This window comes from Wyeomyia smithii, chromosome 3 (genome assembly GCF_029784165.1).
Source record: "Wyeomyia smithii strain HCP4-BCI-WySm-NY-G18 chromosome 3, ASM2978416v1, whole genome shotgun sequence".
Taxonomy (NCBI): Eukaryota; Metazoa; Arthropoda; class Insecta; order Diptera; family Culicidae; genus Wyeomyia; species Wyeomyia smithii.
This window is the reverse complement of record NC_073696.1, coordinates 87088993-87104202: the sequence shown is the minus strand read 5'-3', so window position 1 is coordinate 87104202 and position 15210 is coordinate 87088993. Positions and strand designations below refer to the sequence as shown.

Below are 15210 nucleotides of genomic sequence, written 5' to 3'. Positions count from 1 at the left end.
TCGCAGTTCCGGCATCTACCACATCTTGACACTATTGGACTACAATCAGAGCATCGAATGAAAGCCCGGTTCCGGACGGCCGACGACCCTAAGCGATAAGAAGCTCCAAAGGATGCTAAAGAGGAAGACCGACGGAAAAGTGTCTACAAAGTGTCTTGGCCGGGAGGTCGGTGCAACCGGTCAAACAATGAAAAAGTACCTGGCGAACATATCAGAAAGCGACAGTCCCGTCCACTGCTCTAGAAGCTGCAGGCAATGTCGCAGCGGTAGCGCCTCAATAAGATGGTCAAGTCGATTTTCCCGACAGATCAAGATCTGACGGTGATGAAGGACGACAAGACCTGTTTCACGCTGGATGGCAACGACTGGCAGGGCTCTTCGTATTTTACTTCCCCTACGAAGAAAGTAAGCACAGAAGTGAAGTACATTTCACACACCCAGTTTCACAAGAAGGTGCTGCTATGGCTGATAATCAGCGAGAAGGGGATGTAAAAGCCGTTCTTCTTTCACTCCGGACTGACCGTGAACTGGAAAATTCATAGCACGAAGTGCCTGCCTAAAGTTGCGGCGTTCATCAAGATAAACCATAAGGCTGCCCGGGCAGGAGAGCATAACAAAATCTTAACTCATCAATAACATATTTAGATATGAGGACTTAATATGTTATTCGAAAGATATTCACGTTTCAAGCATGCATATGAAAATATCATAAAATTTTGATATCATATCTCGCTATAAATTTAATAAGATATTTGAGTTGATTTTGAAGAATCTCATTAAAAGTAAGTTTTTGACTGAAAATTGGTCGGCGTGCGACCAGACCGAACCAAGCGCCATTTTTTTGAAAATTGAGTTATTAACACTAGTGGATGTTAAAATTGATAATTTATATTTCATGAAGAAACGAAATCATTTGAACCGTTTATAATGGTATTATAGCAAAATTTCTCTGCAGCAGCTTGCAGGAAGCATACGGGGTGAGTAAACTTTGATCGCCGATTACTCGAAATAATGTTTTTGGCGCTTGGTTCGGTCTGGTCGCACGCCGACCAATTGTTCATTATTGATTACACTGTGCTACAAATGAAAAAAAAAATCAAGAACTTCTGAAGTGACCTAGTGTAGGTTGTAGGGCTTGTTGAGTGTAACATTCGCTCATACTAGAAATTTTCCAAACACCCCCAAAATCTGAAGTTATGGTCAAAATACGGTTTTTTGAACCTCAGCGCATATAATATTTTTCAACTCAGTCATTTATTAACCGATTTTCAATATTTTAGCAGTTTTAGAAAGAGGACAAATAGAGCTTTTATAATATATACAGAATTTTACTAATACCAATAAAACATGTTGAGTTGTTTGAGCTTAAATCTAATTTTTTAGACTTTTTCACGAAATTTTTCAATTTAATTTTAAATTTTCCGTCTATTTTTGTGAGAAACATACCACAAATACACTATAATTTTAAAAGTATATTCAATTCCGAATCAAATGAAAGTAGTTTTGTGCAAATCGGTTGATATTTGGCTAAGTTATATATTTTTTAAGAAAACCAGAATTTTTATCTCCTATCGCACAATTACTTCACGGGGCTACAAATGATGAAAAATGCAGGAGCTTTTGATGATACTTAGTGTGGGTTGTAACTTTTGTCAAGTGTTACTTGCGCGTTTACTTGAAGTTTTTCAAATACCCCGAAAATTATTAGTTATGTTCAAAACCCTGTTTTTTACCTTAGCTCACATTTTTATGTTTAATACGGTTATTTTTCAACCGATTTTTTATATTTTGGCTATTTTGGAAAGGCAAAAAATTGAGCATTTAAAACATATAAATTTGAAAATTTCACCTATATGTGATGAATAGTTTTAAAATAAATAAGATGGTTTATGTTATTTTCAATTTTTTCCAAATTTATTCACAATTTTTCACACATTTTTGCAATGATGGAGCTTCAATTGCTGTACAATTTGGAAACTTCTTTCTGGTGCCAAACGAAAACAATAGGTGTTGTTGATGAAAATGTGTTATAATTTTGCTGAGAAATGCCTTGACGAAATCTAAGTACATATATGGTGGAAAACATTAAGTCATATCTCAGCCAAAACACTTACTGTTTTCGTTTGGCACTAATTGTATTTTTCAAATTCTACCGCAATTAAAGCTCATTCATTACAAGTATGTGTAAGAAATTACGAATAAATTTGGAAAAATTTGAAAATAACATAAACTAGGTATCTTATTTATTGTAAAACTATTCGATAGTAAAATTTGGAAAAAAAATCGTCTTATATTATTTAATATAAAACATCTTATTTTATTTAAAACTATTCATCACATATAGGTAAACATTTTAGACATATACACTAAGGTCGCTTTTTACGCGGGTTTTTTTACGCGGATTCCGGAATTTACGCGGATTTTTTTAAGCGGATTCCGGAATTTACGCAGGTTTTTTTACGCGGCTCGTATCCCCCGCGTAAAAAGCGACTTTAGTGTATACATGTTTCAAGAGTTCTATTTTTCGCCTTTCCAAAAAATAGTTGAAAAATAACCGAACTTAACATAAAAATGTGAGCTAAGGTAAAAAACAGGGTTTTGACCATAACTAATAATTTTTTGGGGTATTTGAAAAACTTCAAGTAAACGCGCAAGTAACATTTGACTAAACCTACAACCCACACTAAGTCACATCAAAAGTTCTTCCATTTTTGCATCATTTGTAGTTCTGTGAAATAATTGTGCGATAGATGCCAAAAATTCTGGTTTTCTCAAAAAATTTATAACTTAGCCAAATATCAACCGATTTTCACAAAACTATTTTTGTTGGATTTGGAATTGAATATACTTTCAAAATTATTTTATATTTGTGGTATGTTTCTCACAAAAATAGACGGAAAATTTAAAATTAAATTGAAAAATTTCGTGAAAAAGTCTAAAAAATTAGATTTAAACTCAAATAACTCAACATGTTTTATTGGTATTAGTAAAAACCTGTATATATTTTGAAAGCTCTATTTGTCTTCTTTCTAAAACTGCTAGAATATTGAAAATCGGTTAATAAATGTCTGAGTTAAAAAATATTATATGCGCTGAGGTTCAAAAAACCGTATTTTGACCGTTCAGATTTTGGGGGTGTTTGGAAAATGTCTAGTATGAGCGAATGTTATACTCAACAAGATCTACAACCTACACTAGGTCACTTCAGAAGTTTCAAATCGCTGTAGCACAGTGTTATTGATAATATATTCAGTTATGCATTCAGTGTCCAATAAATTGAAAATATCTGAATCGGTCATTTTCGTGATTTTTAATGCTAATTATTGGTTTCTTACTGAAATATCAAGCTTTGTTATTCATACAATATTTTGGTGTTATTTTTTGTTATTTTACCAACTTTGTAAACCATATCAAGATCAAAATGAGGTGTATTTCCAGTATCTGGTTGTGATATTATAATGATATTTTCTCCTGCTCGGGTGAAGATGCGGCGTCCTCAAGGAAGGAAGAACTCAATAACATGCCTAGAAGCATGTTTTCGTTCGCCATGACGAATGTTCCGGTGCCTTAAAGACGCCCGAAAAAGCATAGAATATTTTGCAAGCAAGCTAACATAATTAGTTACGTTTACTGGTGAAGAGACAGAAACTTAAGTTAAAAGATTTAAAAGTTAAAATGATTGAAAATTTGGCAAAATATCACTAAAAACTAACTGGAAAAGGTAAGAGAATAATATATGAAAGGGAATGAGAAATTCTGAACTGAAAATAATTTAAAATCAAGCAAAAAATCAATGAAAAAAATGTTTTAAATTTCAACAACGGCCAGAAGAGGTTTCAATGATATTACTCTGATGTTATTTAAGATGAACAGCAAGAACTCGCTAAAGGTTTTGTTTATTGTGCTAAATTCTCAATTTGATCAGCCCCAGGTTTTTACCCCGTATGAAGGTAATACGAATGTAGGAAAATTGAATCTCATTTAACCGAACCGATGGAGCTCTCGAACACAAAACAATATTACCTCGTATCGGGTTGCGACTTGGAAGAACAAGCGAATTGTTCCTTTAGCGTCGGATGACAGCAGATAGCGAAAGGTGCAGCACTTTTAGCCACGCAACAGTTTATTACTCTGTTACGTGTTGCATGTTGCATCTATGCGACTTGGGGACAATTATTCGGTTTGTGCTGGATGGAAGCAGATAGTAGAAGGTGCAACGCACTCTCTTCCACACAACAGTATATCACGATGGATGAATAAAACCACCATCTTAATCAAGTGATTAAGGTTAACCTAACCTTGTGGTAAAATAACACTGATCGAGACAGGTGTGGCCTTGAAGCTCAAACTGGAAATCCATTAAGGATTATAGCTTTTCAACTATTCTTTTGAATTTTGGTGCCCCTGACCATCAATATTTTTTCAAAGACTCAAATGAGTTTTCTCGTGAACATAACTTTAAAACGACGAACCCGGGCAGCAATTACTGTGCGACACTTTGACGTAAGTTGACGCATTTAGGGCTTTAGGGCAGCATTTTTTCGCTTTTGTCGACCAGTGTAATTGATAATTTTTTTTTAATATTAAATTCTAGAGCAACATTTCAAAAAGTCCAATCAGCTTTGATTGATTTTTTTATCAATCGTTTTCTATTATCCGTCAGGACTCATTGAACACTTTTCATGACATGGGTTTTTTCACAATTCGGGGGCGGAGAGTCCATTCAAGCATTCCAAATGAAAACCTCGTACAGGAAATTTAACAAAACCTTTAACAAACTGAAAAGTCAATCAATAATGACGATAAGATGAGTCGAAAACCAATCTTTTCTGGTGTAGTTTTGCAGCATTAAAACAATCACAAACTCCTATTGCACAGTGTTTTATTTTGCCGATTTCGTGCTCTGAATTAATAGCGTCCTCAATTTTGATTTTAGTGGTACACTTTATGTGGAAAAGTTTCTATATATTTTATTGCGCTTCTTTCAGAATGGATGATTTAGTGATTAATTCACCTAGAAATGATATGAAGAATTTATTTTTTCAGAACAGTGAGATAGACAGCCAGTGTATTCAAAGAAAATGTGGCAAATGTTTCTGCTAGCAACTTTGTCAAAGGTGTGGAATTTCTATCGCTTATGTTAAAAAAGATATAAAGAAGTTTTGTATACAAAGTTCACTCAAATCATAATTTTCAATATAACTTTTCTCCTGGATTTTCAACATATTTTATATCTTCCACAAAATTATCAACCAAACAGAAATACATATTTTTGCTAAACATTTGATCTAGCTATAATTCGCAATAAAAAAGTTATTCAATCATTAATGGTTTTTCAAGAGTTAGTACTTTAAATTACTAAATCTTACGCAAAAATACGCAGATAAGCATTCGATATTCTGAAAGCACGTCTTTTCTATTTCCAAAAGAAAATATTTTTTTTCTTCTAATAGAGTCTTTCCAATTTTTTTTTTGGCATGAAATGTCGTACTTTTTCAAATAACTTTGTTATTTCTAAATATATAGATTTACAATCTTCAGCGAAGATATAAACCCATCGAAATTGCACAATTTTGTAGAAGGTCATAAAAATATAGAAAACCATGGGAAAAGAGTAATTGAGAAAAATATAAATTTTAAGTCACAGTTTCACACGTTAAACTAACCCTTGAAAAACCGTTAATGATTGAATAACTTTTTTATTTCGAACTATAGCTAGATCAAATGTTCAGCAACATCATACATATTGTATTTTTGTTTGGTTAATAATTTTGTGGAAGATATGAAATATGTGGAAAATCTAGGAGAAAGTGATATTGAAAATTATGATTTGAGTGAACTTTGTAAATAACTTTTTTAACATAAGAGATAGAAATTCGACATCTCTGACAAAGTTGCTAGCAGAAATATTTGCCACAACTGTTTCGAAGACACTGGCTGTCTATCTCACTGTTATGAAAAATAAATTCTTCATATCACTTCTAGGTGAATTAACCACTAAATCATCCTTTCTGAAAGAAGCGCAATTAAATACATAGAAACTTTTCCAAATAAAGTGTACCACTAAAATGAAAACTAACCCTCTAGTGCCCAGTGCCGCCTTTAGACGGTCTTCAGTGAAACCTCTAAAAAGCTTCAATCAATACTAAAAAATGCTTATAAGGTTTCATAATGATTTTTTCGAAGCCCGTCTGAAAACTAACTTGGACACTAGAGGGCTAAGAACGCTATTAATTTAGAGCACGAAATCAGCAAAATGAAACACTGTGTACTGCTAAGAACAAGATGGTTGCTAAGAACAAGATGGCACAGTGTGGAATCGTACGTGGAATGTGCCTTTTCTGTTTTTTTTTTTTTTTTTTTTTTTTTTTTTTTTGATATAATGATTAGCACCTCTTTTCGATAGCAAACCGGGGGAATAATAACCTAAGAATCAAATGGAAAAGTAGTGACTAACCAATGACGAGCTCGCTTTTTGTTTGCGACTTTAATTTTATATCTATGTTGCGAGTGGTTCCATCTTTTTTCAAGTTATGTCATTCGCCTAGTTTCGCAAAATGCAAATAGATTTCATTTAGAAAAACTGTAGACTATTCTGCTGTGAGATGACAAAGTGACGTAAAGGCCATTTTTTCGAATATGGGGTTTGCATGCCAATTTGTTCATTATTCGAAGACCTATCTTTTGGTATCTTCCTTTTCGTTGTTTCTTATTCGTACGTTGTATACAATCAAAAAAACAAAGTGACGTAGGCACCCATTTCAATACAAAAGTGGCGAGAAATTTATTCGTTTTTTGGCCATACTGAAAAACTGATCACTTGGATCTACGTCACATTGTCGTATCACGGCAGTATAGAACTAGGCGCTCATCGCACTTTGGGGAAACCCCGATTTCAAGTCGAAGCATGATTCCAATACTTTTCCTCAAAGTTTAGCTCAAGTACTGTAAACTGTGATAAGTTCCATTTGTGCCAACCTACTAACATTTCACCCTGCTTCTTAAAGTGACCGAAAAAATAAGCTAAAATATGCTAAAACTTCTTAAAGTGACCGAAAAAATAAGCTAAAATATGCTATAACTTTGTTAAGAAAAGTTCTGGCGATGTGAAGGCTTCGACAAAAACGTTTGTTTATATGCCCCAATACTTTCCTAAACAACGTTTTCTTGTAAAATGCAACTATCAAAAGTCAAGTACAAAAAAGTACAAATTTTAAGTAACTTTAAAGTAAAATACTCGGTAACTCTATGGTAACTCTATGGATAGCAGTGTTGCTGGATAAATTCAATGGTGAGCCAATCATTGAATCACTTTGGGGTTAATAACATTTTCTACAAACATCGTAGCGCCTTACGGTCTTCAAAAGAGTTCTCCCCTGAAAAATTTCCTACAAATATCATGTATCGATATATTTTTAGAAGCCAACTGGAAATCTCTAGAGAATAAATTTTGAAAATGTGAATTTTCCCATATAAAATTGTATGAAAACTTTAAAAATCGGGCGCAAAAATATAGTTCAACCGATCGATCTAAAAATTTATACAGCTGTTATAGGACCCATCAAGACCACGAAAAGTGCATGGGAGCTAACATTTATTTTTTGTCCCACCCTACTGTGCATCGGTCTTGTGAAGAAAAGCTAGTTTCTCAAACACAAACGATGCAAAGTAATTTTGTGGGGGAATTTAATTTGTTTAACTGCAAGTAACATCAAAATAACCACTGGTTATTTTGATTATTTATTCTTGCATTACTATATGATATATCATAGGTATAAATAGTATTTTATACCAAACTCTCGAACGAAACAATAGCAGCTATCAAACAACCACAATATCGCACTCTAACCTGGAGCTAATTGCGGTCTCTAACAACTAGATTAGTTCAGAGAACTCGTTATCGATATTGTTTTTTGGCACATTTTGCATGCATGTCATTCGCTTCTCTGCTATCGTCGAGAAAGGAAGCATTCTTTCAACGTTCCGTTAGCATTTTGCTCGTTCGATAATACAATACCCGCTTTGTGTTCAGACGGTGCGCGTATCGCTTGTGTTTTTCGGTGCCGGTGCGGACAATAGTCGTCCAGCAGCCAGAGCAAGGATTTCTTGCATTGTGCACATACGGCATACGTACTGTATGAGTTTTCGGTCCCGGTGCAGTGACAATAGAACACGTATCAGCAGACGGAGTAGATCCCCCGCGCCGCCGGGCGCCGGCTACCCACCAGCGGTGACGAATTTTGCAGCCACCGTTGGATTGTTGTTGGTTTGCAAAGACGATTTCTTCACCCTGTCGCTGGTGTATTTTTTTTTAATTCTGCCACGGCGATCATCGCAGAATTAAATCAACTAGAAGGTCGTTGAGGCAGCAGCCTCAGAGTTTCGGTGAAGTATTCACTTTTACTTTATTTTTTTTCTCTAATAGGGTTGTCGGGTCTTTTTTCGTATTTTATTTCATATTACTTTGAAAAATTGTTTTTTTATTTAACTACCCATCATTTGAAACCCCATCTTATCACGGTCTTTCACCGTTAGTTTGCGGTAGAGCAAATTGCTCCCGCAAAGATGAATATGGATAATATGCAGATGGAATTATTTCTGGATATTGAAACACATGGGGAAGAGATTGAAATCTCCCCCATCAGTTCTCCTCTACCTTCCCCTGTACTCTCCCCTGTACCAAGCCCCGTACCGAAGGCTCCGGAGATACGGGTAAAAGCTTACCCAGATGCCGCGAAGGGCCCATTTTTTGTCTTTTTCCGGCCCATAAAGAAGCCCTTGAACATCATACAAATTGGCAAGGACCTGGCAAAATGGTTTTCGGCCGTAACCTAAATAACTAAGGTAAGACCGAATAAACTGCGAGTTGTCGTAGGATGCTTGAAGCAAGCAAACGAGATCGCTAGCTGCGAGCTCTTTACGCGAGAGTATCGCGTGTACATCCCTGCCAAGGACGTGGAGATCGACGGTGTGATTACAGAAGGGAATCTCACGGTCGATGACATTTTTCGTTATGGGGTTGGCTGTTTCAAGAACCCCTTAATGAAAAATGTAAAAATACTGGATGTCAAGCAATTGCATTCAGTATCCATCATAGAAGGGAAGAAGAAATTCTCCCCTTCGGATTCCTTTCGGATAACCTTTGCCGGATCTGCCCTGCCGAACTACGTCCTTTTGGACAGGGTTCGTCTGCCTTTACGCCTGTTTGTACCGCGTGTCATGCATTGCCAGAACTGCAAGCAGTTAGGTCATACAGCCACCTACTGTTGCAACAAGGCACGCTGCAGCAAATGCGGAGGCAATCATGCTGAGACCGCTTGCAACGAAGACACTGAAAAGTGTCTTTACTGCGAAGGAACTCGGCATGACCTTTCGGCATGTCCCGCGTACAAACAGCGCGAGGAAAAAATAAAGCGCTCCCTCAAGGAACGATCAAAGCGCACTTTTGCAGAAATGCTAAAGAGAGCTGAGCCACCCTCGACAGGAAACATCTTTTCCTTTTTGCCAACCGATGAGGGTACATCTGACGATCCCGTCGAAGGGTGTTCTTATGCCATGCCAGAAGGATCTAGGAAGAGAAGAATAGTGAACTCTCCTTATCTTTCCCGCAAAGGTTGTAAGATAAGCCCTAGCGGAATGACCAATAAGCCTACGCAAAAAGGAAGCGGTGAAGAAAAACCGAAGCAAGTACCTCCCGGTTTTAATTTCAAATCTAACCAGGAGTACCCACCGCTTCCTGGGGCACCAAAAACCCCTCGTGCACCCATTTCTCGATCAGAGGATAAAAAAGAAACAGGGTTTATAAATTTCTCTGATATTGTGGACTGGATATTCAAAACATTCAACATAACAGATCCCCTTAACAACATTCTTCTTGCCCTTCTCCCTACAGTGAAAACATTTTTAAAACAACTAGCAGCAACTTGGCCCCTCATTTCAGCTATCATATCTTTCGATGACTAATACGGCGAAAGAGGTTAGGAATTTTATCACTGTATTACAGTGGAATTGCAGAAGTATCATCCCCCAATTCGATTTATTTTCTCATTTAATAAACACTTATAATTGTGACGCTTTTGCGCTTTGTGAAACTTTCCTAAATTCAAATAATCAACCCAATTTCCACGATTTTAACATAATCCGTCGAGACCGAGACTCACATGGTGGAGGGGTACTTTTAGGGATCAGAAATTGCTACTCCTTTTTTAGAATTAACCTCCATCCGTGCGGATTGAACAGAGGCAACTTTCTGACATTTGATTTTGGGAGATTTTAACTCCCACTGTTTGCAATGGGGATCGCAATACGACGACGCCCGATCTTCTTTAATCTGTAACTTGATCGACGACTTCAATATGACACTTTTGAATACTGGGGAAGCGACACGTGTACCTAATCCTCCAGCACGTGAAAGCGTGCTTGACCTATCCCTTTGTTCGACATCACTAGCGTTAGATTGCCAGTGGAAAGTAATCAATGATCCTCACGGTAGTGATCATCTTCCAATCGTTATATCAATTGCTAATGGTTCAACTCCCACGAATCCAATCAATATGTCATACGACCTCACACGTAACATTGATTGAAAGCGTTACGAAACTATCATAGCGGAATCCATCGAGTCTCACGAGGAACTTCCTCCGGAGGAAGAATACGCGTTCGTTTCTGGCTTGATCATCGACGCCGCGACACAAGCTCAGACAAAACCGATACCCGGGGTAACGATTAGACGGCGTCCTCCTACCAAGTGGTGGGACAAAGAGTGCTCTGAACTGTACGCGCGAAGGTCCTCGGCATATAAGGACTACCGAAAGTACGGCTCTGTTAAGCTGCTTCGAAGGTACGAGGTACTGGACAGGCAGATGAAAAGCTTAATGAAAGTGAAAAAACGCGGATACGTAAACGCGTTGTCGAGGGAAACAGCGATAAGCACTCTTTGGGATACCGCCAGGCGCATGCGGAATCGTGACGTTTCGAATGAGAGCGAGGAGTATTCAGATCGCTGGATACTCGATTTTGCCAAAAAAGTCTGTCCGGACTCTGTACCGGAGCAGAAGACCTTTCGCGACGCGTTTTTAGTAACTACGGAAGAGCCTCCATTTTCGATGTTGGAATTTTCAATGGCTCTCCTTTCGTGCAACAATAAAGCTCCAGGGTCGGATAGAATAAAATTCAACTTGTTGAAGAATCTACCCGATTCTGCAAAAAGACGCTTGTTGAACTTGTTCAACAAGTTTCTTGAGCTAAACATTGGTTCGCACGACTGGAGGGAGGTAAAAGTTATTGCTATTCAAAAACCCGGAAAACCTGCCTCTGATCACAATTCTTATAGGCCGATTGCTATGCTCTCTTGCCTCCGGAAATTAATGGAGAAAATGATCCTCTTACGGTTAGACAAATGGGTCGAAACAAACGGTTTACTTTCAGATACTCAATTTGGCTTTCGCCGGGGCAAAGGGACGAAAGATTGCCTAGCGTTGCTTTCTACTGAAATTCAACTCGCCTTTGCTCGAAAAGAGCAAATGGCTTCTGCATTCTTGGACATTAAGGGGGCATTTGACTCTGTCTCTGTAGAAGTTTTAACCGAGAAACTTCACTCGCAGGGACTTTCACCAAATTTGAATAACTTTTTGCTCAATTTGTTGTCAGAAAAGCATATGTATTTCTCACATGGTGATTCGACAACTTCCCGAATTAGTTACATGGGTCTTCCCCAGGGCTCATGTTCAAGCCCTCTCTTATATAAATTTTACCTCAATGACATAGATGAATGTCTTGCAAATTCATGCACGCTAAGGCAATTTGCAGACGATAGCGTTGTTTCCATTACTGGAAGCGAGGCTAACGATCTGCAAGGACCATTGCAAGATACCTTAGACAATTTGTCTGAATGGGCTCTTAGGCTGGGTATCGAATTCTCCACGGAGAAAACTGAGCTGGTCGTTTTTTTCTAGGAAGCATAACCCAGCCCAGCTGCAGCTCCTATTAACGGGTAAAACGATCACTCAGGTTTTAGTCGCTAAATATCTCGGGGTCTGGTTCGACTCTAAATGCACCTGGGCCTGTCATATTAGGTATCTGACACAAAAATGCCAACAGAGGATTAATTTTCTTAGCACGATTACCGGAACTTGGTGGGGTGCCCACCCAGGAGACCTTCTAAGGTTATACCAAACAACGATACTGTCAGTTCTTGAATACGGTTGTTTCTGCTTCCGCTCCGCTGCGAAAACACACATTATAAAACTAGAAAGAATACAATATCGTTGTTTGCGTATTGCCTTGGGCTGCATGCAGTCGACCCATACGATGAGTCTTGAAGTGCTAGCGGGTATTCTTCCGTTGAAACATTGATTTTGGAATCTCTCTTACCGGTTGCTAATTCGATGCACAGTTATGAACCCATTAGTAATTGAAAATTTCGAGAAGTTGGTCGAGCTTCAATCTCAATCCAGATTTATGACTTTATATTTGGACTATATGGCTCAAGATATTAACCCTTCTTCATACGTTCCTTTCAATGTCGCACTTTTAGATACTTCTGAAAATGCTATATTCTTCGACACCACCATGAAAGAAGACATTACTGGTATCCCGGTTCAATTGCGACCCCAAGAGATCCCTAAGATTTTTTCCAATAAGTTTAAACATGTTAGTTATGATAAAAGGTTTTTCACTGACGGATCTAATCTAGATGAGTCCACTGGCTTCGGTGTTTTCCACGAAAATTTTACCGCCTCCTACAAACTCGATGCTAGTGCTTCCGTGTACGTCGCAGAACTTGCTGCTATTCAGTACTCCCCTGGGATCATCGAAACCCTGCCCATAGACCACTACTTCATCTTCACAGACAGTCTCAGTGCCATTGAGGCTCTGTGATCGATGAAGCCTGTGAAGCACACCCCATATTTCTTGGGGAAAATACGGCGGTTTTTAAGTGCTTTAACAGTTAAAAATTACCGGGTTACCTTAGCGTGGGTCCCTTCTCATTGTTCCATTCCGGGCAATGAAAAGGCTGACGCTTTAGCTAAGGTGGGCGCTATTGATGGCGATATTTATGTAAGACCAATTGCTTATGATGAATTTTATAGCATTTTGCGTCAGAGAACACTCAACAGTTGGCAATCATCATGGAACTCAGATGAACTGGGACGGTGGCTACATTCCATTTTTCCTAAGGTATCGACGAAAGCATGGTTCAAGGGGTTGGATGTAGGTCGAGACTTCATTCGCATGATGTCAAGACTTATGTCCAATCACTACACGTTAAACTCGCACCTCTTTCGCATAGGGCTTGTGGAAAGTAATCATTGCGTTTGTGGCGATGGCTACCACTACATCGAGCACGTTGTTTGGTCATGCGCCGAATACTCTGATGTTAGGTCCAAGCTTATAGATTCCCTTCGGGCCCGAGGAAGACAAGCAAATGTACCCGTTAGAGACATTCTGGGAAGTGGTGATCTCCAGTATATGTCAGAACTATACTGTTTCCTAAAAAATGCTGATATTAAACTCTAAAATTTTTTCATTTGTATCTTATCAGATTACCATCCTCCTTTCACTGAGAGACTGATGTACCTTGTGCTGGAGACACAAAAACTCGAAACCAGATTGGATACAGTGCTGTACCTGTTTCGAGATCATGATAATTCGGTGCAATGTGAAATGCAGTGTAATACATGAGCGAAAATTTAGTCACTAGTAATTAGAAATTAGTTTAGTTTATCTTAGAATAGTTATAAATGATAATTATTTAGTAATACAAACAAACTCAAGCCCCCAACCCAACAACCCCCAACCAGAAAATTGTAAAACCATACTAACCCCAGTAAATCGGGTGTAGCGATGACTCCCTCTAACAAGTTTGTTTTTACCATGTAAAAATAAAATGTATTGTAGACACTGCTCCGTCAAGCTAACGCAAATGAGCCAGAAAATAAACAACTTTAAAACTAAAAAAAAACATAGGGATTTACATGTGTAGGATAAGTACAACGATACATAAAATGTCTAGCTTGAAAAGATTCTCGACCGGATCGGGAATCGAACCTGATATCACAACCGTGTTGAAGGGCTAACCGATCGACATCGCTAACCACAGAGCCACGGGGACCACTGCAGCTATCAGAAACACCATTTAAATCTTAAAATGCATTAACCTGAAAGGGTACCTCCCGGGGCGGCTCACTCGTCAGTTCATCTTGCCAGCGAGAATAACATACAAATTCACTTCCGCTCACTCAGTTTATAAACTTCGTACCTTCCCATCACATGTTGTTTGACATTCCAGGATCAAATGCGTGAAATTTTTAGAACAAAACCGCATGTGCATTTTTATCCATCACTCAACCGTACTGGGAAGCGAAAAATGTTTCTGTTTTTTTTTGCGTTCGCACTGATAAACTGAATCTATCTCCGTAGTACGCAGGTACGAAAAAAACTACCCTAACCCTCAACCGGGAAAAAAAACTCTCACTAAGCATTTTTCTCCAACACGTGTACACTGGGCTATCCAAATCCACTTTTCCCATCGCTTGCTACATTGTGTGATGCTTGATTTTTTTCCCTCTCTTTTCATTTTCATGTCCAGCTTCGGCACAGATATCGATTACATCCCGGCATCGAAAGTCATCTCCACCTGGCTGTACTCCGCCAACCGTACCGGATATGAGCAGAACCGGCCGTTGCACGTGCCCCTTGAGTCAGCTCACGTGGAAATCATTTTCCAGCACGAAAGCTCACCGACCAGTGAATGGATTCCCTTATGCGGGTGAGTTCAGTTGAGTGTTTTACTTTTTTTGTTGACCCTCGTACCATATGCAACCACCGTGGAAAAGCATCGGCTTTCCCGATTACCGAAAGTTGCAACGAATTTGCGGTTAGTGATGCTCGCTGCCCAGCATCGAAACTGTTGAATATTGGGAAACCCAGCAGGGTATAAATATACTTCCGCTGTCAACTCGACGTCGTTGATTTAGGCGGAAGAGGCTTCCGGCTATCCGGAGTGGTCACGATGCGGTTTAGTGGTGGTGAATGTAGATTAAACCTGACAAACTGTAACAATATGCATCGTTTTGCAAAGGGTGGGAGTTATGGGCATCACAGCAGGTTAAACTCAATTTACCATCAGGTTAAGCGATTCTAATTCGCAACAATAGCGAGCACTGTCCAGTTTCAGTTAACAATAGGCATGCAGACAATATACAGAAA

At 38.5% G+C, this 15210-nt stretch overlaps 1 protein-coding gene across 2 annotated transcripts in view; it reads left to right on the top strand.

Moving 5' to 3' along the window:
• LOC129732403 (uncharacterized) overlaps positions 1-15210 on the top strand; it is a 596785-nt gene that overhangs the window by 461390 nt on the left and 120185 nt on the right. For both annotated transcript variants that reach the window (XM_055693256.1, XM_055693257.1), the window contains exon 18: positions 14591-14770. In XM_055693256.1, the coding sequence (XP_055549231.1) occupies positions 14591-14770 (180 nt within the window). The remainder of the gene's footprint in view (positions 1-14590; positions 14771-15210) is intronic.